The 26,253-nt window shown below is 41.2% G+C and overlaps 1 protein-coding gene across 2 annotated transcripts in view; it reads right to left on the bottom strand.

Moving 5' to 3' along the window:
• TBC1D8 (TBC1 domain family member 8) overlaps positions 1 to 26,253 on the bottom strand; it is a 49,234-nt gene that overhangs the window by 15,803 nt on the left and 7,178 nt on the right. The window contains exons 2-7 of one of the 2 annotated variants that reach the window (XM_062606938.1): positions 19,229 to 19,384; positions 15,073 to 15,191; positions 13,442 to 13,670; positions 9,608 to 9,848; positions 2,073 to 2,280; positions 367 to 561 (exon numbers count right to left, since the gene is read on the bottom strand). In XM_062606938.1, coding sequence (XP_062462922.1) covers positions 367 to 561; positions 2,073 to 2,280; positions 9,608 to 9,848; positions 13,442 to 13,670; positions 15,073 to 15,191; positions 19,229 to 19,384 — 1,148 coding nt within the window. The remainder of the gene's footprint in view (positions 1 to 366; positions 562 to 2,072; positions 2,281 to 9,607; positions 9,849 to 13,441; positions 13,671 to 15,072; positions 15,192 to 19,228; positions 19,385 to 26,253) is intronic. The other variant, XM_062606939.1, reaches the window with a different exon arrangement.

Genomic DNA, 26,253 nt, shown 5'->3' with positions numbered 1-26,253 from the left:
TGCCAGGCATCACATTTGCTTTTGTTGAACTTCACGAGGTCTCTGTCAACCTATTCCTCCAGACTGTTGAGGTATCCCTCACCCTGCTCCTTTACCATATCCCTGCTCACTGCAGGGTGGGTGGACTAGATGACCTTTAAAGGTCCCTTCCAACCCAAACCATTCTGACATGTTGGGGGGAGCATTCACTGCTCCCCCCAACATGTCAATCATAACTATACTCTGGGTGCATTCCATCCCATCAGGCAGGTCTTTAAAGAATGCATCACACAAGTACTGGCTCAATATCAACCCCCTGACAGGACAACAGACCAATGGATAAACACACTGAATTCATACCCCTAAAAAAATTCAGAAGTTCAGTACCTGGTTCTTATTGTGCAAGTTGTTACAGTGCACAGGGTTGCTGGAGTTCACTTCTTTTAGCCTCTGGAGCAGATTCTCCACCAAAGTATCCCGGTCCTTCAGCTCAATGAATTGAAAGGCTGTCTTGCTCCTTACGCTAACAATGATGGGATTAGGGAGAAGGCTTGTGTCCTCCATCTTCTCTATACTGATTACCTTTTCCAGAAACATTACAGAAAACATGTTATGCACCACTTCCACTTACACATCTTCAAATATTCTACATGTACCAAAATGTTCAAACACATATGCACACATGCTTTAAACATGGTTACAAGAATCATACAATGGTTAAGGTTGGAAGGGACCTTAAAGATCATCTGGTTCCAACCCCCTGCCATGAGCAGGGACACCTTCCAATAGACCAGGTTGCTCAAAGCCTCATCCAACCTGGCCTTGAACACTGCCAGGGATGGGGCAGCCAAAGCTTCTCTGGGCAACCTGTGCCAGGGCCTCACCACCCTCACAGTGAAGAACTTCCTAATGTCTAAATCCTAATGCCTGATCCTAATATCCAATCTAACTCTGTCAGTCCCCCTTGTCCTGTCACCACATGCCATAATAGAAAGTCCCTCTCCAGATTTCTTGTAGGGCCCCTTTAGGTATTGGAAGACTGTTAGTAAGGTCTCCAGGTTTCCTTAATCAGACACATCCTACCGCCTGAAGCTCGTGGTCTCTTTAGAAGCTCAGTGCAGGCACCAAGTGTACCCCAGCATTTTATTTATTTATTTTTTTTTTATGATTTTGTGGCCCACTCCTGCAGAATGGGCTGAGGGGAAAGATACGAAAAAGGGAGTATAATTAAAACAAGATCTGAAAAAGTATCAACTTGCTCACATGCTGGGGGATGGAGGAGGAAATTTGCTTTCACACTTTTGAAGATGGGGGGGAAACAGTTGTTTTGGTGTTTCTGATTAAGTATGTAACACTGTTCTCTTGCTGTTTACTGTTTCTGTAACAGTGGAAGGTAAGTTGCTACAGTTAGAATATCATTTGGATGTTACTCTGTTATTAGTTGAGGATGAAAGGAAAGCTTTAATTAAGAGATCATAACAGCCTTGTATCCATAGCAGATGAGGCAAGTGTTTGCTGACAGTTTCCTTCTCCTCTTCTACTCCCACCACCTTCCCATGTGCTCTCCCTCCATTTAAATAAATGTTTTGATTTCATGCAAATTTGGCAGCTCATCACTGCATCCAGAATACCGTCTTTTTTTCTCTGCCCTACAGTTTGAAAAGTATCCACAGGTTTGCTAGAATGTGTCTATGAAGGGAGAGCTTCAACACTTCAAAGTGCTGATCTCAGGCAAGGATGCCTTTATAATGCCAGAATGGGCACAAGCTGGTCTCCATCACATTAAGCTGGGTGTGTTTGTGGAGCTGGGAGGGTCCAAGTCTTGGACTGAGCACACTCCGCTTTTGCAGTGCTGTCCTGCTGCATTAACTGTCTGTACTTCGCTTTGAGGATCATGTTGAATCACCCATAGTTTTAGGAACTCATGGCCTAATGAATCCCAGAACAAGCTGTACAACAACCCCATAGGCAAGATACACACAAGCATCCTACTCTTTTTCATCAAACAATAGTTTGCAGGTAAGTCAGGTGACAGTGGATGCTTGCAGCAGAAAAAGGCAGATAAGGACCTGAAATGAAACAAACAACTCTACCTCTCTAAGTGGGATGATAACATTGCAGCAGCCATTTTCTTTGCTGGCAAAACAGATATAACTGTCTGAAGTATACATCCTTCCTGCTGTGTGACAGCGACTAAACGGCGTCCAGAGAGAACAGTCTACAACTTCATGCAGCTTCTCCTTCCTGGGTAATCTGAAGAAGGCCCGAAAGAATTCATTCTGGGCTCTGGCTTCAAGATCCCTTAAGAGAAAACAGTGAGAGGGAATCAGAAGACTCTGAAAGCCAGGACATCCAGCTCAAGCTTTCCTTTTCTTGTTAGCCTCACCAAGAGCAATAAAAGCACCATCACATCAATCTTCATTGCCTATGTGAACAGACTGATAAAAGACTGACTCTGAAATAACAAAAAAGAATCATTATCGATACTTGCTTGTTTAACATTAAGGTCAAAAGCAACTACTGTGGTGACTAGGAAAGGAAAGGACACTAATTTAAATTAGCTAGTTTGTTGGAGTCTTTTTAATTGTTATTTAACCATGCATTTTCTATGGCTGCTGTATGAATTTCCAGCCTCAGAGTTACAGATTTCAATGCCCAGGAGATAACAAAATTTTTCATCTGATGAATGTACACTGAGCAACAGAGATGAGTTTTATGTTCCTTGTTTCCCTTCCCAAGAGCATTACCAACATCACCCCAGGGATTTGCACCTGCATCTGAAAGTAATGCATTTGCTCAATGAGTAATTCCAATGCCATCAGTAATAAAACAGTTAATGATGGTGGTATTTATAATCACCAAATCCTTGACTTGCAGAGGTATCAGCCTCTTAGAGTCCTCAGAACAGTTGCAAAGTGCAGAATGGTTTCAGGTCACTTAAAAGACTCAGCTGGGAATAACAGCACCAGTTACATTCAATTTGGACTTGGCTTCCTTCCAGTCACCCATCCACATTTACATGGAGGGAAAAAGTTTAAATAAATTAAGCTTTCATTACTGAGTATGCTTCTACAGACTTGGCTTTGGGGATTATATTTTTTTCTCCCCTCCCTTTTTAATGGAGAAGTCTGAAGTAATTTAAAGATCTGTGCAATTACATTATAAACAGACCACAGCTATTAGCTCACAAACAGCAGCTACAGAATCACTAGGGCTTAAATTCTATCATTTTCTTTACTGCAAGTAAATTTTTCCAAACATGGTTCACCCTGGGGGAATTAAACAAAAAAGCAAAAAACAAAAAGCTTGACTCTGTTCCAGTGAAAGAATTTTAAGCGTGGGCTGAAGTACAACAGGGAGTGGTACCTTGATGTTGTAAATCCCCTCTCCGCTCCTTCCCAAACCCTCCTCTGCTGCTGATACTTCCCCCTTACCCCAGCCCTCCTGTTTAAAAATAAGGTGAGAGATGAAGCCTCTGCTTCAGTAAGTGAATCAATTATTTGGTTGGGGGGTTTTCTTATTTCAGTTTAATCCATAGAGGAATCAAAAGCCATGTGAAGCAGGGAAGAAGACATTCCAGAACAAACCGAGACCTGTGAAGGGAGGATCTGTATCTGAGACCAACAGAAAAGACAGAACACTCAACCAGCGTTTGGCTGTTGTTTCCTTCTCAAGCATTATCTTCCTTAAAAACATTATCCAAGCAAAACAGACAAATAGTCTCCTGTTTTTCATGCAGAACAAAGAAAAACCCTCTTTGTGAAGGAAGACAAAAAGGTTGCTCCCGAGTTAAAATTCCACAGCGAGAGAAACTCTGATAAGTGCCCGCAGCGATCTGCTATTGTGACAAAGCTGGATCAGGATATGCCTCCTCGTTAACTCACCACTAAAATATTTTCCATTTCTGCACAGCACAGATGAACATTGCTGATAGCATCCGCAGTCAGGTCCGGGTAGAGCTGTGTTCTGCTGCTATTGTGCTAAGGTAAGACCCTCCCTGCATCTTTTGGTTGCAAAAATTTCTATACCTTTATGTGAAAAGAGGCATTATATGGAAGAGTGGCACCTCTGTGGAGGCAGAGATTGTCTGTTATTTAGGAGGTGACTGTTTCTAATGCTCCAAAATCTGCAGTTTCTGGGTTTTCAGGATCTTGCTGCATGTCCTGGGGCTGTAGGCTCCAGGTGCAGGGCCTTTTAGACAAGAACCCACAGGTTTTTAAGCTGAAGAATAACATTTCCCATATGTGAAACTAAGTAAATTCACCAAGCACTGCACCTAACTCCCATGCCCTGTACTGGGGGAAGGCTGCCAATCCTAACATCCCTGGAACTGCCTGTCCCCTGCTGATTCATGACACAGGATCCCATAGGGCCACCACAGAGAGCACACCACAGCCAGGACTGCACAAAGACAAGTGCTGAAACGGGCCAGCTGGAGCAAGAGATCGCAGAAAGAAAATATGGTAGCATGGGGATGGAATGCTGTCAGCACCTTCCAACATGGGCTAAAGCAAGAGATTTTACTAGAGAGTGGCACACCATGAAAATATTTCCTGTTAGGCCAGCAAATTCTAGGGCTTAAAGCAATTGCTCCCCTTCCTAAATACAGTCAAATAAAATTAGAGCTGGGTAAAACAGAAAACCAAACAACAACCTATAACTCAAAAAAACCCACAAATGAAATTAGCTCCTAAAACAAGACAGGCAATTGTTCAAACATGATACAGCAAAGATGCAGTGACTGCACACACATCACCAGGTCCCACAGCTTCCATTTTGAGTTTCACAATGCCTCCAGCACCAACCAGAAATGCAACCTCCCTACCTGTGCTCAATCTGTTTGAAATTTTCTCTCCTAACTTACCAATTTCCATGTTGGTTTGGTTTTTAAGTAACACATGCACCAGGAGAATAAAAGGCGAGAAGATGTAATTGCTTTGTTCCCTGCTTTTCAGAAAACTCAGCAATTCTTTTCAAGCACAGCTCCTGACTTGCATGTTACAGGATCCTGGACTGCCTCCAACTTGAGCACTTCAAAGTGAATGGCAAGTCTGAACTGTGATAACTCCCTGTGTGTGACCCCTACATTGCCTTCCAAGAGTTTTAAATTAAAGGAAATAACACACAAGACTGACAAAATGCCTAAAAGTATCAGCACACTTAAAATGATGTCCTCACTGTCAAATGTTTTTCTCTGCTTTAGGTCTAACAGAAGTCAACCTGGCAAGATTTTAGCTCTGCTGAGTCACTTGCTGCCTATCTGAAATCTTATCAGACTTGCTGACCTCTTGCTTTTAGAAACCAATTACTAGACTCTTCTTGTTACCCAGACTCAGAAAGTTACAGATTTTGGAAATAACACATCCGATTATATATGTCTTGTTTATTGCAGAACTGCCAAATTCATGTGGCAAGAAAGGCTCCTTGCAAGCAAGCCAGAAGTTAGCTGAGAAGAACCAACACAGACTTGTCAAGAGGCATGTAAACTGAATATCATTCCCTTATGTCACAGGAATGCTTGACTTCTAGATGGGGAAGATACAATAGAAGTTTTAGCCAAAATTTATGAAAGTCTTGGTTATTTCCTAATGTAACTAATAAAACTGGATTAAAGTGAAAATTGCAGTACCAAGCCAGTTGAAAAAGAGTACCCCAAAAAGCAGCCCTCAAAGGCTCCTCGGTAAATTGGAAGGCTGTATCAAGAGGACCTCCTTAGGGGGTTTAGCTTCTGTTCAACATCTTCATCAGCAATCTGCACAATGGGTCAGGAGATCGTTGTTATTAAACTTGCACACATCATGAGACTTGTAGAGGCTAATGAGCAGAAGAACAGGATCAGATTCAGATTTATATTCATAAACGTTAGTGATAGTGTGCAAACAAAGCATTACATGTGTTTTCATCTGCACATCATAAGCTGCATAAATGCAGCACAGAGATCATCTCCACCAGCAGCCATTCAGCAAAAAGAAAAGACCTAGAGGTTACACAGGATCACAAGTCAAACATGAGCCACCAGGCTCGTGCTCATAGCAGGAAGAGGAACACTGCACTGGGCTGCAAAAATGCGTGGCCACCAAGATGCAGAACAGCAGTCCTGGAAATCATAGAATCATAAGAACACCAGGTTGGAAGGGATCATTTGGTCCAATCTTTCTTGGCAAAGCATGACTGAGACTAGATATCCAGCTGAACCTTAAAAACCATCCAATGCTGCTACAAAGATGGTCATGCTGCTCCTGCCTGGATCATCACCTGCAATGCATTTGGAACAGTCCCGTATCCCACCACCCCATGCCTGCAGCCACATAGGATAAGTGCTGAATGTCCAGAGAAGAGCAAGCAGAAGAGCTAAAATCAGGACTGATAACAAAAACCTGGCTTAACTAGGGCAGTGCAATTTAAACAAGAAAAGATAAAGGAGATGCATACCAACCTCCAAATATACAAATGGTTGTTCTAAAGAAGCTGAACTCTTTAATAGTACTGGATAGGACGAGAAGTATCAGACTCAAAAAACAGCACAAAAGATTCAAGTTAGACTTCAGGAAGACTTTTCAGTGTCAACTGAAGTGAAGTATTGGCATGGATCCTGATATTTCCATTACTGGAAATCCTTAAAAACAGGTTAGGCAATCATCTGTCACGAGAGATACAATCCAAACCCTGCCCTGGAGGTTTTTAAAAGACAGATGTGTTGCTTAGGGACATGGTTTATTGATGGACTTGGCAGTGCTGGGTTAACGGTTGGACTCGATGACCTTAAAGGTCGTTTCCAACCTTAAAGGTCTTTTCCAATGATTTTGTTCAGTGGATGGAATGAAAGCAACTTCTTTCTAGTTACATCCTCCTTGTTGCTCAAGGTTTATAGCATTCTCGGATTCCTTCTCTGAAGGAATTAATGTGACTGAAGTGACACGTATGACTCAAGATACTTCAAACAGTTTCTTTTCAGCTTAGATCAATGTTAAAAACCCTCTCTGCCTTCATACGAAGCAAAGCCATCCTCTCTGGCAATTCACAGTTAGACATGAAGAAAAGAAACCAAACGGGTTAGAGCCTGGAGAAAAGTATCGTACTTTTGAAACCTTTCTGATACCAGTAGTAAAGCTTTTAAATTTTGATTCCTGCTTGGGCCAATTTCCTCACTGCATTTGAGGAATGTAATGGGTATTCCTGCATCCTGAAAGAGATGGAAATAAGAAGCACAAGAAAGCAATAGCAGCAATTTTAGTGACCTTCCTATTAAAAAAGAAAATACAGTTACTATATGTTTCCAGTAAAATTGGATGTCACATAAATATACCTGCAAGAAGTGGTATTTGTAATTACCAAACACTTCAGCTTTATTTTCCTTTTTATGGCAATTAACTCAATTGTCATTAAACCCTTTGTAATCCATTATTCCAAGCCTTATCCTCTCATTAAGCTGCATGAAAACTTGTTTGACTCTGGCCACTATACAATTTGTGTCAGAGACTGTTGGCCTAATTGCACTTCCACTGGTCAGCAGGATGACCCCAAGAACCTCAGGAACTGTAGAAAAGGTTTCTGGTTTTCAGGATGTAGAATATGCAGATCAAGACAGTATTAAAAACGCACGTTTCAAAAATAAATATACAAAGACGAGCCTCTTGCAGAAGAAACCCTAACAAACAAAAGCAATCTACAGCAGCTTCAGTAATTTGACACAGCTGGAATGGTTCTAATGATGTGTGGATTACTGCTTTCATTTTGATAGACTACTATTTGCTTCCAAATCATGCACAAGAACTAACAAAGACAATTATTAGGGGAAAAATGTCAAGAGGAAAATAGTTGTTCTTGTACTAAAATGGCTTTAGAAAAAAAAAGTGGCAACAAAAACTTCACACACAGAGAAAAGTTCAACACCCCCAAAACATGTCAGCATCAAAAACCAGTTTATCCACTATTCAAACTACAGTCTTGCTTAATCATCTTACATCAAAGTGGTTGGTGAAGTGTTACAAAGGGCACCAGAAACAGCAACTTATCCAACCACCACCTACTTCATGCAGAGGAAATGGGATTTTGGCATCTTCCATGTTTCCATGTTTTCCCTTCTGCTATCTCAAGTTGCAGCACATTAGCACAGGTTAGAGAATATCTTGCCCAGGAACTATCCAGTAAATATACTTTTATACTTCCTTCTCCTCTGCCCACCCCCCACTTCTTTGAGTTGGACAGAAGGTGAGGAGAAAACCTGCTTGAATAAATGTGTGGGATGGTTTCTGTTGCTTGTTTGCCAGTAATACACCTTTTCAAAAATGCCACAAAGTACTTAAAGGTTGATTCCCTGAGAAACTCCTCATTACAACATATTACTAAGCACTTTTCCTTGCAACTGTAATTTTAGTTTCATTACTTAAAGTACATATCCTGCATTTCTTGGGCCAAAAGCTACATCCAGTAACATGCACGTTGTAAAAAAAACAGTAGCTCCTGTGTTTAAAGGAACCCTGGCTATGAAAAAACAAAAACCCCGCAAAGATGCTTACAACTGCTCACCACTATATCACCTCAAATGAATTCTTTGACAACATCATGGATGAAATCTCAGTGTCAGTGATTTTCCTTATTGTGTGTACATATGAAATTGCAGAGAAAGCGCATTTTAGTCTTTTAAACTCCATTACGAAACCTTGCAGAAGTGTTTAGCCAAGATGTACACCCAACACCACTGCAAAAATGCCCCTTGGAAACAATACAATGGCTACTGGACATGTCTCTGGATTTTTGGGAAATGACACCACACGTTCCATACGTTTTAGCCAGGAAGCAACACCTGAGTGATTCCCTTCATGCCTCTGGCAGTGGGGAAGGAAGGAAGAGCAGGCAAGGGTATGACTCAGGAGGGGATAAGAGCTCCATTCACACCCTGTTCAGAAAAGAAGTATTTTAACCCAGCACCTCAACCCTGATGCCCCAGGCAAATTCCAGTTTGGGCTACTGCATCCTGCCCACCTAAAATTCCTCTGGGCAGTTTCCCTTCCCCTTTCCCACAACAGTAAATAAAACAGAGTAGTGTGTTGTGCTACTAGCAGACAAATGGTTATCAATCTTCTCCCTGAAAGCCCAGTGCATTTCTGCAGTGGGAGAGGAATGCAGAGATGCATTTCAGAGATGCAAAGGGTAGAGCTGACAATCGCATATTAATCTGTTGCAACTGCCTGCAGGGTTTTTAAGTCCAAAAAACTGCCTGCTAAGTCAGCTATAGCAATCACGCTTGTGGGAAATTCCACGTTTCAGATACAATCAAAAGCAGTATTTCTGCAGAACTGATGGCACTAGGAAAGCCTACGTATTGCCAAAATGATAAACAAAATAATGCTGCTCTCCATGGAAGATGGAAAACACCCCTTGCTGCAATCTACCCTTCTACAGGGAACGGTACTTTTAAAACAAACAAACAAACAAACAGTGATGTTTAAGGGAAGCCTATAAAACCTGCACACAAGCTCAAATGCACCCACTGGATACACCATAGTACATTATAAAATGTCTTTTTCACCCAGTGAAGTAAAGCTTTGAAATGTTACCCAGCTAACACAGCAAACCACAGAGCCCTCCAATGAACCTCTGCTCACACAACAATTTAGCTCTTTACCTCTTGGTGATCTGAGTAGGATCCTGTAGGCCTGGATCCAGTTCAAAGATCTCATTATCCAGCAGCCTTCGGAGTGTCACATCTGCTAGTTGCTCCATGATCCTGAAAGCCTCGGTGATATTGAGGAACGTGGAGAAGTCGCGCTCTTTATTTGGGGTGGTGACGCGGACCGTGTCAGTCATGAAGACATTGGAGGTTCTTTCCAGCTTCTGGACCTCAACCCAAGGAATGATAAGTTTCACTGACATCAGAGAAAAAAGGCAAAAGTGGGTTGGAAACTCTGCTTACATTTTTCAGATTTGGAAAATAGGCAAATTAGGAATGAAATGCAAACATTTCAGAAAAGGAGAGAGACCCATTTTTGCAGACAAAGTCCAAGCAAAAGCTGTTACTACTCTACATCCATTCTCTCCCACTCCAAAAGACTAGCTTTTTCAGAATCTCTCCCTCAAAATTTTACTTCTTTTCATACAAAGCGCTGGACTGGGGAGTTCTGCCTTTGCAGAATACCTGCCATACGCTGTGCTCTAGCTCCTTCACGAGTCACTTCTGCAGCGTGCTTTATTACTACCAGAAGAAACAAGTTTGTTTCAAGAGCATGAAGGTAACAGGGAAAGGCTCTGTAATCTTGAAATAAAACTGTATACAGGTGGAAAACAAATTACGGGCATGGTACTTTAACTTTTATTTTAAAATAAAGCTAACAACTTCCATACACAAGGAAGCTTTTACACATGGACATTTTTACAGAGTTTAGTTACTACCATAAACGGGGTGTTCAAAAAAAAAAAAGCTGCCTAGGTTTTGGGATTTTCCCGTTTTGGTTACCTTTTACTGAAAAGGTGCACAGCCACATTTGTCCTAAACATTAACTGTAGTTGGACTTGTTCATAGGAAAAAAAAAAGTGTAGGACACTGTTCTCTATACTTAAACATTGCTGAGGCATATAAATACAAACAGTAAAAAGAATCAGCTTATTTTAGATAACCACTGCAGGATGTTACTTGCCTCTCTCATACTAATCTCTGGGTTGAAATTAGGCTGAAAGGACTTTAAAATAGATTAAATTTCTTCTTAGCAACTGTTGGAAGCTTCTCAGGATTCTCTGTGCCAGTAATATCAAGAATACACCCCCCTAACATCCCTAGCAGGTCTCCTGATGCCAATAAAACAATAAAAAAGGCCGTAATAACAAACATTGTCATATATATGACACTTATCCATGATCATTAATTACCTGCGGAGCTACCCTCAGCAAGTTTTCTGTACTACATGAACCACAGCTGTCAAGATTATTTGCAGATCACGTTTTTTCTTCCTTAAATAAAGCACAGCTGCGTCAACACGCACAAACTGTTGCGAATGGTCATAAAATAATCTGTACCAGAACAGCCAAGGGAAGAAAGATTAAATAGCGCTATAGCAATAGCACTATTGTTCGAGCAGGTCGGCATCACACAGGCTCTACAGTGTTGGTTACAGAAACAGCACAGCGGACTGTAAGGGGCCCAAACAACTGATGAAAGGTACAGAGTCTTCAAAGTCTTAGAAAAACACAAGTTTAATTAATAAATATGAAGAAACCTCGGCATGCCCTTTCAAGGAAACCGGTGTTCTCAGCCTCTGAAATCCTGCAAATACTTCGAGGCTGAGATAAAAGGGGACTTGTCTGGGATAAAATGTGCCATGGAGTTTATGCTCGCATAAGCCAGAAGTTAATTTTATGAGAAGCTGAAAACAGGTTCCAATACTGCATTCCAGGTCATCTCAACATAAAATAAAACAAGGGGAAGGGGACAAACTTGCCAGGAGCATAAGACTTAATGCTTTGCCTATAAACAGACTGCAGTCTAAAATTTGGGGGGTTTTACAGAGTTAACACATTTAACAAATATTTGTATTGCAACCCATATATTGTTTTTTCTTTCCTATGATGTATTGAATAATGCAATAAATGCGATCTCTTAGCAATATTTTCACGAGCAGATTTAACCAGATTTAATTTCTGATTGCTACCTGGCAAAAGAAGAGACAATGAATCACTTGTTCTACATATAATCAGCATCAGCTTCTCAAACAGTAACAACCAGAACTAGGGTAAATCTGGATTATTCGATGTAATACAAGTATTTTATAAATGTGACAAAATACTAGCTTTGAAACAGCAGCAATTTTCTTTATCAGAATCAAAGAAATGGAAAGCACGGCAGCACATAATGCTTCCTACTGAGCTATGGAAATTTAACACAACCAAAAAAACACCAGGTTTTTATTTCAGATTTCCATGCAAATGCATTGGAACACAAAGACAATGCAACTGGCTGCAACAGAGAATGAGTGGTGTATTTTCCACAGTCAAAAATTTGCAAACATGTCGTTTGTGGGGTTTGTGTATTTTCATAATGAATTACTATTATTGAAAAAAAAGGGAAGTGATTTCTTCTTAAATAATACAGCCTGAGTTGTACTTCCAGTATCATTTAACAACCTGTGGTATTGCATAAACAGTATTTTTTGAGCAATATAAAGGGTTTCTCTCTCTCCCTTCTCCTCCTCCCATTATCTATCATTATTAAGTATTGGTTTTGCTTTGTGTGCTTTGGCAGACTGGATATATCAGATTTAATTGGAGAAAGTCTGCAAGAAGAAATTATTGAGAAAGGGTATTATTTAATACTAGCCAGAAAAAAAGAAGATTAAACAAGAACTGGTATCTTGTATGTTTCAAGAAATTCTATTCCAGTCTTCCCAGCAAAACTCAACTTCTGTTTTTATAACAAATAACAAACATTTTAAATCTAACTCTACCACCTTTTGCAGATACAACAAAATAATTGGCCTGAACTAATACCAGGGGAAAAAAGGACCTCTAGCTCTAAGCATGCCTTTGTATGTTCTAAGTCTTAGAAACTGCCAATTACTATCTTATCTTTATACTAATGTACTTTATTTTTTGAATCTACAGGTTTTATTTGACTAGCCATCCCAATATTAAATCCAGACAGTAAATGGTAAAGTTCTTGCTGTATTTATAGCAGTACAGGTTTATATTATTGTTATTGCTGAAGTTCTAGCAGGATAAACAGGGCATAAAATGTGCAGCTCATGCACAATCTTACTAAACAAAGAAATACTATAGAGTTTAAATGGCTACATTCATTTTTACCATCTAATATCTATTCTGACAGGCTTTTCATTGAGCCTTCCTCTGCACAGGAACACCTTGATCAAAGTCTTACAGCTCGCTGAACAGTCTGAAGGTCTAAAAACCCCAGGACACACTCCTTGTGACCTTCCTGCACTGCTATTCAGAAGCACAAAGGAATCCCTAAATTGCTGTTGTTTTCCCTTCAAAACCCTGCATTTTCACCTGGCTCTCCGCGACACAGCCTTGTTATGTTTCCTGGGCTATTTTCAGGCAGGCAGCTGGCCCCAGCAGCCCTTCCCATGCTGCCCAGCAGCAACAACTCTGCTTCCTTGCCTATGAGAACGACCCGTCCTCACTCACCATTTCTGGCACTAAAAGTCTCTATTTCAGAATCTGTAGAGATCTGTTATGTTTTAAAGCTGCTTCACTGTGGCAAGAAAAAGAAGCAGATAGCAGCTGTATCTGCATGCCTCATTTTTATTACTGGATTCATACTAAAACATAAACATAAAGGCTGAAGTGAATACTAAATTACACAGGATCTTAACAGCTGAACAAGAAAACAACCCTCAGAAACTAAACTTCAAAGGTGAAATAGGCTTTTCATAAAAATCCTAGCTACTCTTGCCTTGAAATATATGTATACCTCTCCCTATTATTAGATTTCTTATGCATTTACACTTACATTCTTTGCCCAGGAAGAAGGAATAAAAGCAGAGGTGATTGATGCTCAAATAAAGCCAGCCTTGCCGAGGAACTTTTCCTTTCCAACAGCAACAGGAATAATAGGTGATCAACTTCTCTGCTTCAGGGAAATTAAATCTGGATTCAAATTTCACCAGGGCTTCTCGGAACTTCTCGGGGTCTTCCTCCTGCTCGGCGAGCTTGCTGCTGGTTTCCTCTGCAATCAGCGCCTGAGTCCATAACGAGATAATGTATCAGGACAAAGCTATGGTATTCACACTCCAGCAAGCTGCTACAGGCTTACCTATTCAAATTTTGGTAACACAACTCTTTCTTACAAGGAAACTCAAGTTGATTTGCAGTTGTCACAAATGGAGAAATTTCCGAGGTGTTTGCATCTCTCATACTGAATTAATTCATTCTGAACGCTTCCAAATCATGATTTCTAGGGCCCTTTTTTCTTTTTTGCTATAATTTTTTCAAGGACTGGCAGAAACACCTATTTACAATTTCACTGTGGCTTATGACTGCTGTCATTTGGGGTATACAGAGCAAAGGTACTGTAATAACTGTGCGCACTGACCAGTACTATTCTCCTGTGAAGACGCAATGCAGTGACATCTGTCAGCAACTGGCAACACGCTTGGAACCATTAAAAACACAGTTTCAAGAATATTTACATAAATATAATTAAGTGATCAGAATGTGAAGAGTGGTATTACAGCAAGGGAGTTAAGTATCATTTAGACTTAACTGCATGTTACAGCACCTGGTATAATTTGCAATTACCAAGCAGCCCTACTATGCCAAAAGTCCACAGCAGAGGCAGGGGGTCCAAAACCTGGATTTAACAATAACTAATGAAACCTGAAGAATTTTGAGTATCTGCTGTGCTGGGTAAGAGCCACAGCATTACCAAGAAAGATTAATTGTATTTGAGCCTTTCAGTGCCCTTAGACAAAGTGCAGCATAAACAGTAAGATTTGCACGGTGATGTTTTGGCTCTCCCGTCCCCTTCTTCCCCAGCTTCAGAGCCCTCTAAGATCACAGCAGCAAGGTTGAAATTCACAAAAAACATTCGAATTCCTACAGATTTCCCAGACCAATACAAATGGAGTACTGGGGAAGAGCACCTCATTAAAACTCTTAGTAAGGAAAAGCTTGCAGCAGGACCTGAGGTACAGTGGTCACCAGCAAACCTGGACCCTGGCCAGCCATCTCTGAGCTCCTCTTGTTGCTCCTCAGGACACAAGGCTTTCTGAGTTTTGCTGCACATGCCATTGTTATTTTAAACGTGGTCATTAGTCAACAAATTCCTTTATTTTTAAAATTCTTTAAGCTTCCAAAAGGACACTCATTTCTGCAAGCCTGTGTCCAGCCATAACCCTCACTGCAGTGCCCCGCCGTGACTCCCATATCCTGCAAAGCCACCATCAGTTTCCATGCCAGATCTCTATGATGCAGGTGATATTGAATAGGGCCTTGTCCCTTGTCCCCGTGCTGTGGGGACTGCATGTTTAACAGGAGGTTTAGAAGGACAAAACCAGATATGAATGACAACAGCTTCATGACATTATTTCTAATAAACCTGTAATCATGCCTTGAAGGGTGAAAGTAAGACAGTTTCCTTACCTTCACTTTCCCTTTCACAAAACTAACAATATCTTCCTTATTGTCAAACACAGACAAAGTATGGAGCAAGTTTTGTTCCAGCCATTCCCAGTGCTGATTTATCTCCTCTGCAGTGGCACCTAGAAAAGCAAGAAGTAATTTACTGAAATTCATCCTATGAAATAAAATTGAAAGGAAGAAAAGAAAGTAATGAAACTCACTATTTCATAAATTCATTATGAGAAACTGAACTTTCAACCTCAAAATTCTTGGTAGCAAACAGGTCAAAAAGGTCTCATTCACAGCCGTATAGAGAAAAACAAAACCTCATTGTTTTACAGAATTAGTCTTAGTGCTTTTAGTTTTATCTTCTCAAACACTCCCAGCCAGCAAATGTTGCATTAAAAGTCGAAGCAGAAAAAACAGCAAAACTTCATCCTGAGTTGCCAGAGTGCAGCTTATTCTGACACCATGTTCCTTAAGCAGCCACTGGAAACCTTTGATTTACGTCCTGTTCCCAAAAGTTCCTGATCTTCCTCTCTCCCTCCCTCAGTGCGCACACGTATACACACACCCCACACACACATACATGTGCACTCTTTAAGAGGAATACACATGGTCATGATCTGTATCCTATTTGAAAAGTTCTCTAAAGTACCTAAACATGAAAGAGTTTGGTTCAGAAACACCTACAGGGTCTCAAGAGCAGTCTGGGGAAGAAATACAGTGAACACAAAATCTTGGACAGAGATTTTCACCTCTTTAAGGCTTCCTTCTCTAAGGATATATTTGAGGTTTTTGCTGTCGTTGTTTTAAATGAAATGTGTTCACACTAACTCCAGAAATAATATTTGAGTCACCACCTATTTGCTTTGCCTCTTTCTGCTTGAAACTGAACTGTCACTGCACAATACTATGACAGAAGAGTCAGATCAAGTCAGGCAACATACAGGGCAATCTGGCCCCTCCAGATCTTACTGGAGATTAAATACTACAGGTGAAAAAGTAAAGGCCACAAAAGTTGCTTTTCCTAGTGCCTTGCTAGTGGAAGAAATAAGAGACATACAAATCACAGATAGATATAATGATAAAATGAATCTCAAATAGAAGACCCATTTTCTCAAGACTTTATCCGTGTGTACAAATAAAACCTTTTAGAGATGCGACATGTTGCCTCACAACAAAAAAATTATATATTTAGCCAAGAATTTTCCACTTTCCCCTACTCTGTTTTCCATGCAGAATGCCAACTAGCAGGGAAACTTTCCAAGCTTTAACTTCCTTGACAGGAAGGTCTTGTGATGGAACTTCATAAATATTATTAATCAAGGTCAAACAAAAGAAAAATCATGAAGAAGAGACATTTTGATGCTCTTTAGGTAAAGTAAACAAACTGTATCAATGGTTAAGAACACCAGAAATAGTCATTTTATACTAAAATGGCTGCACAAAGCAAATACTGAATTGAGTTTTTATTTCTGAGCAACCTAAAAGATACCAATCATATGGGAGTGCTGGTGGGCTGCCTCTCGTGAAACAGGCCATGAGCAAGAAGCTTTTCACAGCAGCATCCACACTGTTCACACTGCTTTGAGCCTGGGATCTGGCAGTGGCCTTCTCCCACAGGGGCTCCTTATTCCTCTTCCTGTGGCAATGCTCTGCACAGCATTTTATTCCACTTTTTACCCATCTTCTTCATTTGCCTGTGCCAAATGTATATGCAGACTAACCACAGTCTCACTCCTCTTAATCTCCTCTTTAAACCCACTCGTTGCCAACCCCTTTGCTCTCCCCTTCCCAAAAGCTACTTCACTTGACTGGGACTTGGGTTTCTGTTTTGTCCACAAGCCTTCTGAAAGGAAAACTGTAAGTGACTACACTGAGGCTGAGGTTAACCTCTTTTTTTCTTCTGTACTGGTGTAACATGATTAACCATCTGGATTGAAACATCTCTGCCAGAACAGCCATGCTGGGCAGAGACCAGACTTCCTAGCAGCCCTCAGAGATTTGCAGAAGTCTGTAACACAGATCTGACCCTTACACACATATTATCATTTAAGCCTACAGCTCCTGGAACAGAGGACTGCCAACATACAATTACAAAATATCATTTTAATTAACCACCTAATGACATGATGGCCATCTCTAATGAAGTTATACCAGGCAACTGGCAGGAGCTCCTGGAGCTGGCTCTTGTCCTTGCTGTATTATATGGCAGGGACCTTAATTTGACTCACTGCTTCTCCCAAATCCAGTAACAAAACTCTCAACATCCTGTTTGAGCAAAGCACCTTCCTCAGAGAGGGCAAAGGTAGGCAAGCAGCAATGGCCACTTCTACACAGGGAAAATCCTTCCAGCTTTCTAAGAAAAGGCCAGGTGATGCTGTTCCCCCAATTCCTATTGCCAGCACCAGCCAGAAACAACTTCTGCTACCACAGCTCTTCATTTCCGTGCAGCAATGGCAACCATGTACATCCTACCCATGCAGCATACAAAACAGAGCCCTCTGCTTTCCATTTTGTTGATATAAATCTCATTTTCTCAGGGCTGTGCATCCATTCAGAAGAGCCAAAGAGAATTTTAGAAAACATTAAATCTGATAAATTTATGTCAACAGAAATCCTGAACCATTCCAGCCAGGCAAGTTTTTGATTTATAGTTCCTTTCATATAAAAAATAACCCCTGTGGACAGTAAGAGGCTGGACAGGGCAAGTATCAGCCCCAGAAAGGAATTTACATATATTCAAATGACCAAAAAGCCCGTGACAGCAACACTGTTTACCTTCCCAGTGAAAGCCACCTGACTTCATAGAGGACTGTAAGCCTCTGATGACTGTAAGCACAAAGCTCTTAAATTCCTCCATGAGATGGCATTGTTTAAATATAAAGAGGATGAGGTAGGGATAGATGCAACTGCATAGAGCAATTGCAAAACAAAGAAAACCTAGCCACAACAAAAATAGCACAAACAGACTTTACGCAAACTTCTTCACACAGATCTGGCACAGGGAAGAATTCCCAGTATTAATGGGGAACATGCAGAGGGATCTCTGCTGAACTAAGGAATAAATGCTGAATGAGAACATACAGAGGAACGGGGCAAATATATAGATTGCCCCTTCCATTTAAAGGAATTCCATATAAAACACTATCAGCAACATGTCAACACTTACATTAGCTAACTATTTCATGGTTTGATCTATTTAAGAAAGGGTAGGGTAGAACATTTTCAGTTGGAAGGCATGCACAATGACCATCTAGTCCAACTGCCTGACCACTGCAGGCCTGACCAAACGTTAAAAGCATGCTGTTAAGGGCATTGTCCAAATGCTTTTAAACACTGATAGGCTTGGGACATCAACTGCCTCTCTAGGAATCCTGTTCCAGTGTTTGACCATCATCTTGGTAAAGAAATGATTCCTAAAGTCTAGTCTAAACCTCCCTTGGTGCAGCTTTGAACCATTCCCAGAGGAAAACCTGCTGTAAATTTCCATGCTAGGATTTTATAGGCTGCAAAAGAAGGGACAAGAACAGCCCTGCAGACTGGCCAAGCAAGAACAGTTTAATGGAACAAGAGCACTCAGATGGTCTTTACTGTGCCGTGGCAAGGTTGCTGCAATTCTCATCGTTATCACTCTCCTGAAGATGAGCTCGACCTTCCGAGGTTGCAGAAACACTGCAAAAGGGATTAGTGCACAACAGGCCAGGCAATTAGACATTCTCCCCTAACAACTTTATCTCCTAAATCATGTAGCATCTTTCAAATGTTCCAGTCATATTCCATTATACCAACTGCAGGAAGACATTTCACGGTAAGCAAGTGAAAGCCTAGACTGGTGAAAGCCTAGAATAACTAGTTTCTTGCTGTAAGGAACTATTACTGACTTAGGAAAAGATATGCTTATGAACAGATCCACACTACTTTGCAAAAGAGAGAAAATTAGTACATAACACCCTCAGCTAAACAAGCTTTCTTTAAAAATGTAATGCTCCTAGTTAACACTTTCCATAATTCCTATCTGGAATTTTAACCAGAGATTAATTTGGTAGTAAAACAAGCTATAGGCAATAGCTTTCCATACACACACTACTAGCTGGGGTTACCTTGAGCGTCTTGGACATGCAGACACTGACCATGCTCAGAATCGGTTTGGGGTTCTCCGTCTGTGACTCACCAATAGCTATGGCCCAGTAAACTTCTGATCCATTCAATAACTCACCACATGCAATGGCAGAGTAAACCTGTGAGCCTGGAACTTGGAGTAAAATTCGAAACGGAGCGACACGTGCGTTAGAGTCTAACACGGCGTCCAGGGCACCAACCAGGCGACCTGCAAAGAAGAGGGAGGGAAGAGAATTAGCACCAACTTTCACTTCTGCTGCCAGCAAGTCTTTTCATGTCTGAAGCCATAAAATTGAAATACAGAACATAATGATAATGATTCCTCTCCATTTTGTGCTGTGATTTACAGATGCTCACAATGTGAAAGGCAAACCAAATTAGAAGATCAAAAGCATATGGAAATCTTTGTGTTTCCGGTTTTGCCTCATATATATGTATATAACCACAGAATTGAAGTGGAGAGACCTGAGGGCACCTTAAGAAGTTACCATTCCAGCTCTGCTCTGAAGCTGGGTAAGTAACACCTATGCCATAAGTGGTGTTTGTCCAACCTGTTCTTCAAAACCTCTCACAACCAAGATGCAACAACTTCCCCAGCAAGCCTCTTTCACTATTTTCATTAAGTATTCTTACAGAAGAAAAGCTACCCCAAACAAACAAGTCAGCCACCACAATCTTAAACTTTCTTGCTGGAAATTAATCCTACTCCCTGGAACAATTAGCCACAGGCAGTTCTGATGTTGATGCCTGACATACTGAAAAAGTATCAGCATGGTTGCCCACTCTTTAAACGATTTCTCTTTTTCTAAAGAAACCCAAATCACCTCACCTCTTCCTTATGGATCATGTTTTTCAAACAGCTTATTGTTCTAGAGCTTAAGTTGGAATGTCTCCAGCTCATCTCCAAGCATGACACTCCAAACTGGACATGATGCTCACTTCTAGTGAAGTTTTAGCCATAAGAAGAGTGGAAAATCTCCTCCTGTTTTTTGCATACACACCACTGCATCCAAGAAAGCTTTCAGCAGTACCCGCTGTAAATTGGCACTTCAGATAAATACAGGCAAACTCATTTTGGAGAGCTGGAGCAATTGCTGCCCCCCAGAAAGACATTCCAGTCTAGAGGCCAGCTGCAGTTGCTGGCCTTTCTTGCTACCTACCTCCACACAGTCCCCGCTGCCAGCAGGCAGAACCAAGCTATGCATGAAAAAGTTATCCAAATGCCATGATTTGCAAGGTAGCATACTAAAGTAACTCCAAATTGGTTTACAACACCTACAAATAGCGATTCAGAAGCAGCTTTATATTCAGCTCCCTTATATTGTGCATCCTGCAGAGAGGGATGGCAGACAGCAGGGAATAGGTCTACTATGTTTGCGTATGTCACTAGAGTATCTAGGAAGTTTTCTGCAATACTACATTTTCCCTTTGCACATATTAATTTCTCCAACCTGTTGTATTTTTGCTCCTTCACCACTAACTGAAAGCAAAAGGAACCAGTCTCAGCCTCCAAACATTTCACTAGCCTTGCAGTTTTTATAATTATATTCTCCAGTTCATCACCTAAGTGATTAATGGAAACAACCACCTACAAAGACCTACAAAGTCCTCATCTGAAATGCCTTCTCATTTGGACAACAAACCACCACTAATTAATTTGAATATGGCACAACAAAGCATCAGTATAACCATTTTCTAGTCTAGGAAGTGTAAGAAGCTCACATGGAACAGCATCAAAAACCTTCCAAGTACAAAGAAATTTACACCAAGTACTTCCTCCTTGCATTCACACATACTGTTGATCATGCTTTCAAAGCCAAGCAGAAGTTGGACACAACATGTTTTAAAACTGTACGTGTTCGGCACCAGTTTGCTTCTCAGCTATAAATATATGCAGATATTATACACATCTATTTAAAATAGAGACCTGAATTTGGAGACCAATAATACATACAGTATCAGAAAACATTAAACACTATCCTGTAACTGCAAGAAAGAGACAAAAACATTCATCCAAGTACAAAAGGTAGCAAATTATCCATGTTCACAGAAAACAGAGCACCAGCTTCAGCATGTGGTCTTCAAAACAGCTGGATTAAAGCCCATAAGATACCACCAAATGATGCAGAGAACGAAAACAGGGTTTAACTTTCAAATTTCAAAATACTTGAGACATTATAAGAAATCAAAAGAAGAAGAAACTTGTGACGTGCTGGGCATGTTTTCCCCTGATGATAAATCTAGGAAAAAGATTTTGTTTTCATTTCACTAAAGCCATGGAAAAAAGTCAACTAACAGTAAGTGCTACCAAAATCCCAAGAGAAAGCTCAGTGATTTGTGAAATAATCCTTTTATTCTTTTTTTCTCCCCACAAATCATGAAAAAAAAAGAAAAAACAAAAAACACATTAAAGTAGATGCACAATTTTGGTTATATTTCTTAGCCTGTGCAAAATTAATTCCTTTTTCTGTTCCTGAATAACTGACCAGAAAAGACAATTCCTCTTCTCACTGGTTACTTCTGCTTACAATTTCTATTTTGCTTACCAACTACTGGAAAGTTTCCTCCTTGCAAAGAAAAAAAATCACCTCCCTTATCTAAACTACCCATAGCTAACATATTAACTAAGGATGACAAAGAGGAGCCAGAACTAAGAATCAAAGAGAAGAAAGAAAGAGCAAGTCACTGGGATACCTGCCAGAGTAAAGCCCAAGTGGCCTGGTCCCCCTATGAGGGCTTCACAGGGGCACAGCAACCCCACACCTAAATCACTTTAAGCCAGTGCTGTGGTTGACAGGGTGTCCCATCCTGTCCTGTCCCATCTCTGCCAGGAGGGTTTGCAGTGGGACTGCTCCAGAAGGCACATAAGGAGAGCAAGTACTACTGAAGTAGTCAAGCAAGCAAGGGTGAGTTCTGTCTCCATGTCTGGGTCTCATCCTATCCCCCCAACAAGGCCACCAGCCATCACTGCAGGCTGTGCAGCAGTCCCCCTGATCATCATCTTAGTTTTCTCCTGCCAAACACAGAGCAGTAACCTTGTTTGGCAGGAGCCCATGCCTGTGATCTAGCACCTGCCCTTCTGCAGTGGTTCAGCTGCACATGAAGTTGATGCTTAAGTGCTGAAACATAAAGGAGAGACTGACAGAGGCAGAGGGGGAGGAAAAAGGGAATTACTAAGACTGCATTTGCAGGAGCATGAAAAGGATTAATCGCTAATAAATACACCCAGGCCTAACACTGTGATTTACTTGAAAATATAGTAGCATGAAAATTACTCAAACTAGAGGCAGAATTTTTCCAGTGTGAGTTGCCTCCTTTGGCTCCTTTGGAGTAGCTTTCAAATCACAACACTTGTGTTAGGCTTCTCACTGAAGCATGGAGAAACAAACAACTTAAGTCCCTGAACAAACAAACACGAAACTTTACACAGTGCACTGATTTTGAAATACACTTTGAAACACACCTAGCTTGTGAGCAAGCACCTTCCTAATAATAAGACCTTGTTCACGGAAGGGGCTCTTATAAAACAGGGTCTGTTTATAAAATAAAAGGGTTTCTGATTCTCAGGTACATATAAATTACATAAAGGGTCCCTGGCTCACACGTTGATTCATTAGCATGCTTTCAGTAGGATGCAGCAGACCTCTTCCATATCACAGGCAACACTGAAACTATTTATACTACAGGACAGTCAAAAATTAAAAGGAAGCAGAAGCAGAGGTGGGGGAAAGAGAAGAGCTGCTACACTGGTTTCCCTCCCAGAATTCCCATTGTTTTTTCTTTTTACTATATATGGGTCAAGATTTTTGGGAAGCACTTAAACCTAAGTGCTTCTTTCCCTTTAATAAGCCACTCCACCAACTTCTCATCCACTTTTTGACCTCCCAAGGTGCAGACATATTTTGGGAAAGCAGTTAACTGTACAGTAACTGCACTAAGGAAAGCTGCAGAAGTAGGTTTGCAAAGCCTCCTGCTAAAGACCCCTGGTGGAACATGGCAGGGTCCTCAAAAAGTCCAAGTTTCTTCATGCAGAAAGAATACTCCCAGGGTAAAATTCATATTCCAGTGTCAGGTGTAATGCATACTTCTGACAAAAATGGAGGAGAGGACAGAAGAAGTGGAAACAGACACACTTCTACAGAAACTATATGCCTCTCCTCAGTAAATCAGATCATGTTGGCTGTAAGCTGCATTTCAGGTAGAGGGAACATCTACCTGTACTTTTTCAGAGTTACTAAGTCTATAAAACAAACCTGCGAAACTCACCACAAATCCCACACTGTACTTGGTAGTTTTTATTCCATTGAAACATCTACTTTTGTGCACACTGCATTGCTTCAACACTGGAAACTGGAATACCTCCAAGTAAAACAGACTGTTGCACTTCTAATTGCAAATCCATTTTTATCAAATGTACATGCTTATTACGGATACAATAACACAAATAAACTGAAGCATGAAAGTTAGCAAGGAACCATTTCAAAATCTGCAACAGGTAGGGAGTGTCTCCCCTTTAGAGAGGCCAGCCTGTGACCAAATGGGATGCAATGCACATCATGCACAATGAATTTGTTCAGCTTTTCTTCACAGAAAACGAAAATAAGTCAAGGATATTTCGTAATAATTGGGTTCTCAAAGGAACTATCACAAATGCACCACTCCTCCCCTTTAGAGATATGGTTCCTTATGGTTCCTTATACCCTCACAGAAACATAAAAGGTCCCATTACAAGTTATCCTGTGTCACATTCATAACTAATCTAGAAAAAAGAACATGTTTACAGTAAATTAATCTAACACCAATTTCTCCTAAACGTACCTTATCTTTCAAACTAAAGAATGCAGGCTCCCTTCCTGCATCAGTCTTACTTAACCACATAGTATTTTTCTGAGACACTGGCCAGAGGGTGATTAAAGCTGAACTCTAACTAAAAACTGGAACTCAAAAACTATCTAGTATTTCCACCTTTTAGGACAACACTCAAGAAACGGTCAAAAGCACTAACAATTATGCCTGGCTCAACAGCATATGAATTAAGGCACCCTCTATATAGGGCAAAATGATGTCTGCTTACCTCCATCATATTTTAAAGACCTTAAAGGGAAATTTCTCAGAACTACTCAAATGCCTTCCCTTAAATGGGGTGGTCACTTCAGCATTTAAGCCATGCTGTAAGGCAGAGGGACTTGGACTGATCACTTAAAAGTTCAGGACAAATTATTTAATAAAACCCTGAAGAAGAAAACAAAAAGGCAAAAAGACAAAGCTGCTATTATTTTTTTTAATTATTATTAAATATTACCCTTATAGTTTTACTTTGTTTTTAAGTAAGATACCACAACCAGTGACTGTGGTTTCTTTACAATTAGACAGTAAGAGATTCTGATGACATGTTTAAAACCTGGGGAGCAGCAGATGAGATGTGCACCTGGAGGCATCTTTTCCCACCCATGTGCCACAGCCCTGAACCTCCTAAACCAGGTGTTTACATCCCCTCTCCCAAAACCAAAGGGATCACACAGAAGACAGAGCCCCACCTCTGTCTCCAGTACCCTAGGGAACAGCTTTAGCCACTGTACAAGCAAACTGACTACTGCAGAAGTTTGAAGCAGAGAGGAAACTCTCCTTCCACTTCTCCTTGGTCTACTTGGAGTAAAGAAAAGACTTGAGGTTTCCACTGCACCCCACAGCAGCACACAACAAAGCCTGCCTTGAGAAAATCTGCCAATAGAGCCCTTCTGGGAAAACAGAGGACCACCACAGTACCCAGACCCAAACCAGTGTGCCAAGATGCTTGGCTCCTCCAAAGCAGAGGCTGCTCTCAGCTGCAGGCACCCAGCACCTCCAAGTCAGGGAAGTGGGGCATGGTGCAGTCCCCAGGGACTGTAGTGACTCCTGGTCTACAAGGCCCTGCAGAGGAACAGTTGGTGGCTGTGCTCATCTGTATTGTGCCAGAGGTCTGTTTTAAACACTCCTACTTTTTTTTTTTCCAGACTAGGTTATTTCTGTAAGACAAAACCACCAAACTGAGGGATTTATGATTACAGCCACAGCTCAGCATCCTGTCAGGCTCTCGCTTCAGTGCAAAGCCATGAAGTATAAAGCATGCTTCTGAATTCATAGAATCACAGAATCACAGAATGGTTTGGGTTGGAAGGGACCTTAAAGATCATCTGGTTCCACTTCCATGGGCAGAAACACCTTCTACTAGACCATATTGCTCAAAGTCCCATCCAGCTGGCCTTGAACACTGCCAGGGATGGGGCAGCCACAGCTTCTCTCAGCATCCTGTGCCAGAGCTTCATCACACTCATAGCGGAAGAGTTTCTTCCTGATATCTAATCTAAATCTCCCTCTGTCAGTTCAAAGCCATTCCCCCTTGTCCTGTCACTACAGGCCCTTGTAAAAAGCCCCTCTCCAGCATTCATCCTCATGAGCTCACTGCTGCTTTTCACCACTGAGGCTGAAATTAAAACAAGCCCAGGATGCAAAAGCAGCGCTATGACAAAAACAATACTTCACTCAGAAGGAGAAAGCTGGGAAGTGCTTTTTAACAGTACAGGTTGCTTCCCAGCTGATGCAGTTTTGCAAGGAGAGTAAATAGCTGCAAGAGGCACACTAAGCTGCTCAGGCAGCTAATTGGGAGAAAAGAGCAAACCAAACAATTCAGATGGTCATGAAAATAAAGTTGAAGTTTTGGGGTTCTTTTAGGACAGTGAAATAGAACTGACAGCTTCAATAAAGTAGAATTAATCTCGGCTCTTTGAAGCAGGGAACAACTCCATATCCTGAATCCTAATTACACATCTTCACATAGTTCCCTCCAACTCACAACGATTTGCAAACAATCAGTCTCACAATAGCCATGGTGTGCAGCCATTAGCCACGCTACAGGAGGCAAACAGTCTGAAGAGCAGCCCACCACCAGGCAGCAGGACACGTGGATGTACCCATTCCCTGGCCCCCACTATCCCTGTGCTCCAGCTGGAGCAGAAAGGTGGTTTTCATACCAACCAGGATAAGCTCAGCCTGCCAAAAAGGCATTCCCAGGGTGGCACCAAATAGCAGGGGTTGCTC

Source organism: Pezoporus occidentalis, unplaced genomic scaffold, assembly GCF_034315485.1.
Source record: "Pezoporus occidentalis ecotype Australia unplaced genomic scaffold, CSIRO_AGI_Poc_V1 ctg99, whole genome shotgun sequence".
Lineage (NCBI taxonomy): Eukaryota > Metazoa > Chordata > Aves > Psittaciformes > Psittacidae > Pezoporus > Pezoporus occidentalis.
This window is presented reverse-complemented; position numbering and strand designations above follow the sequence as displayed.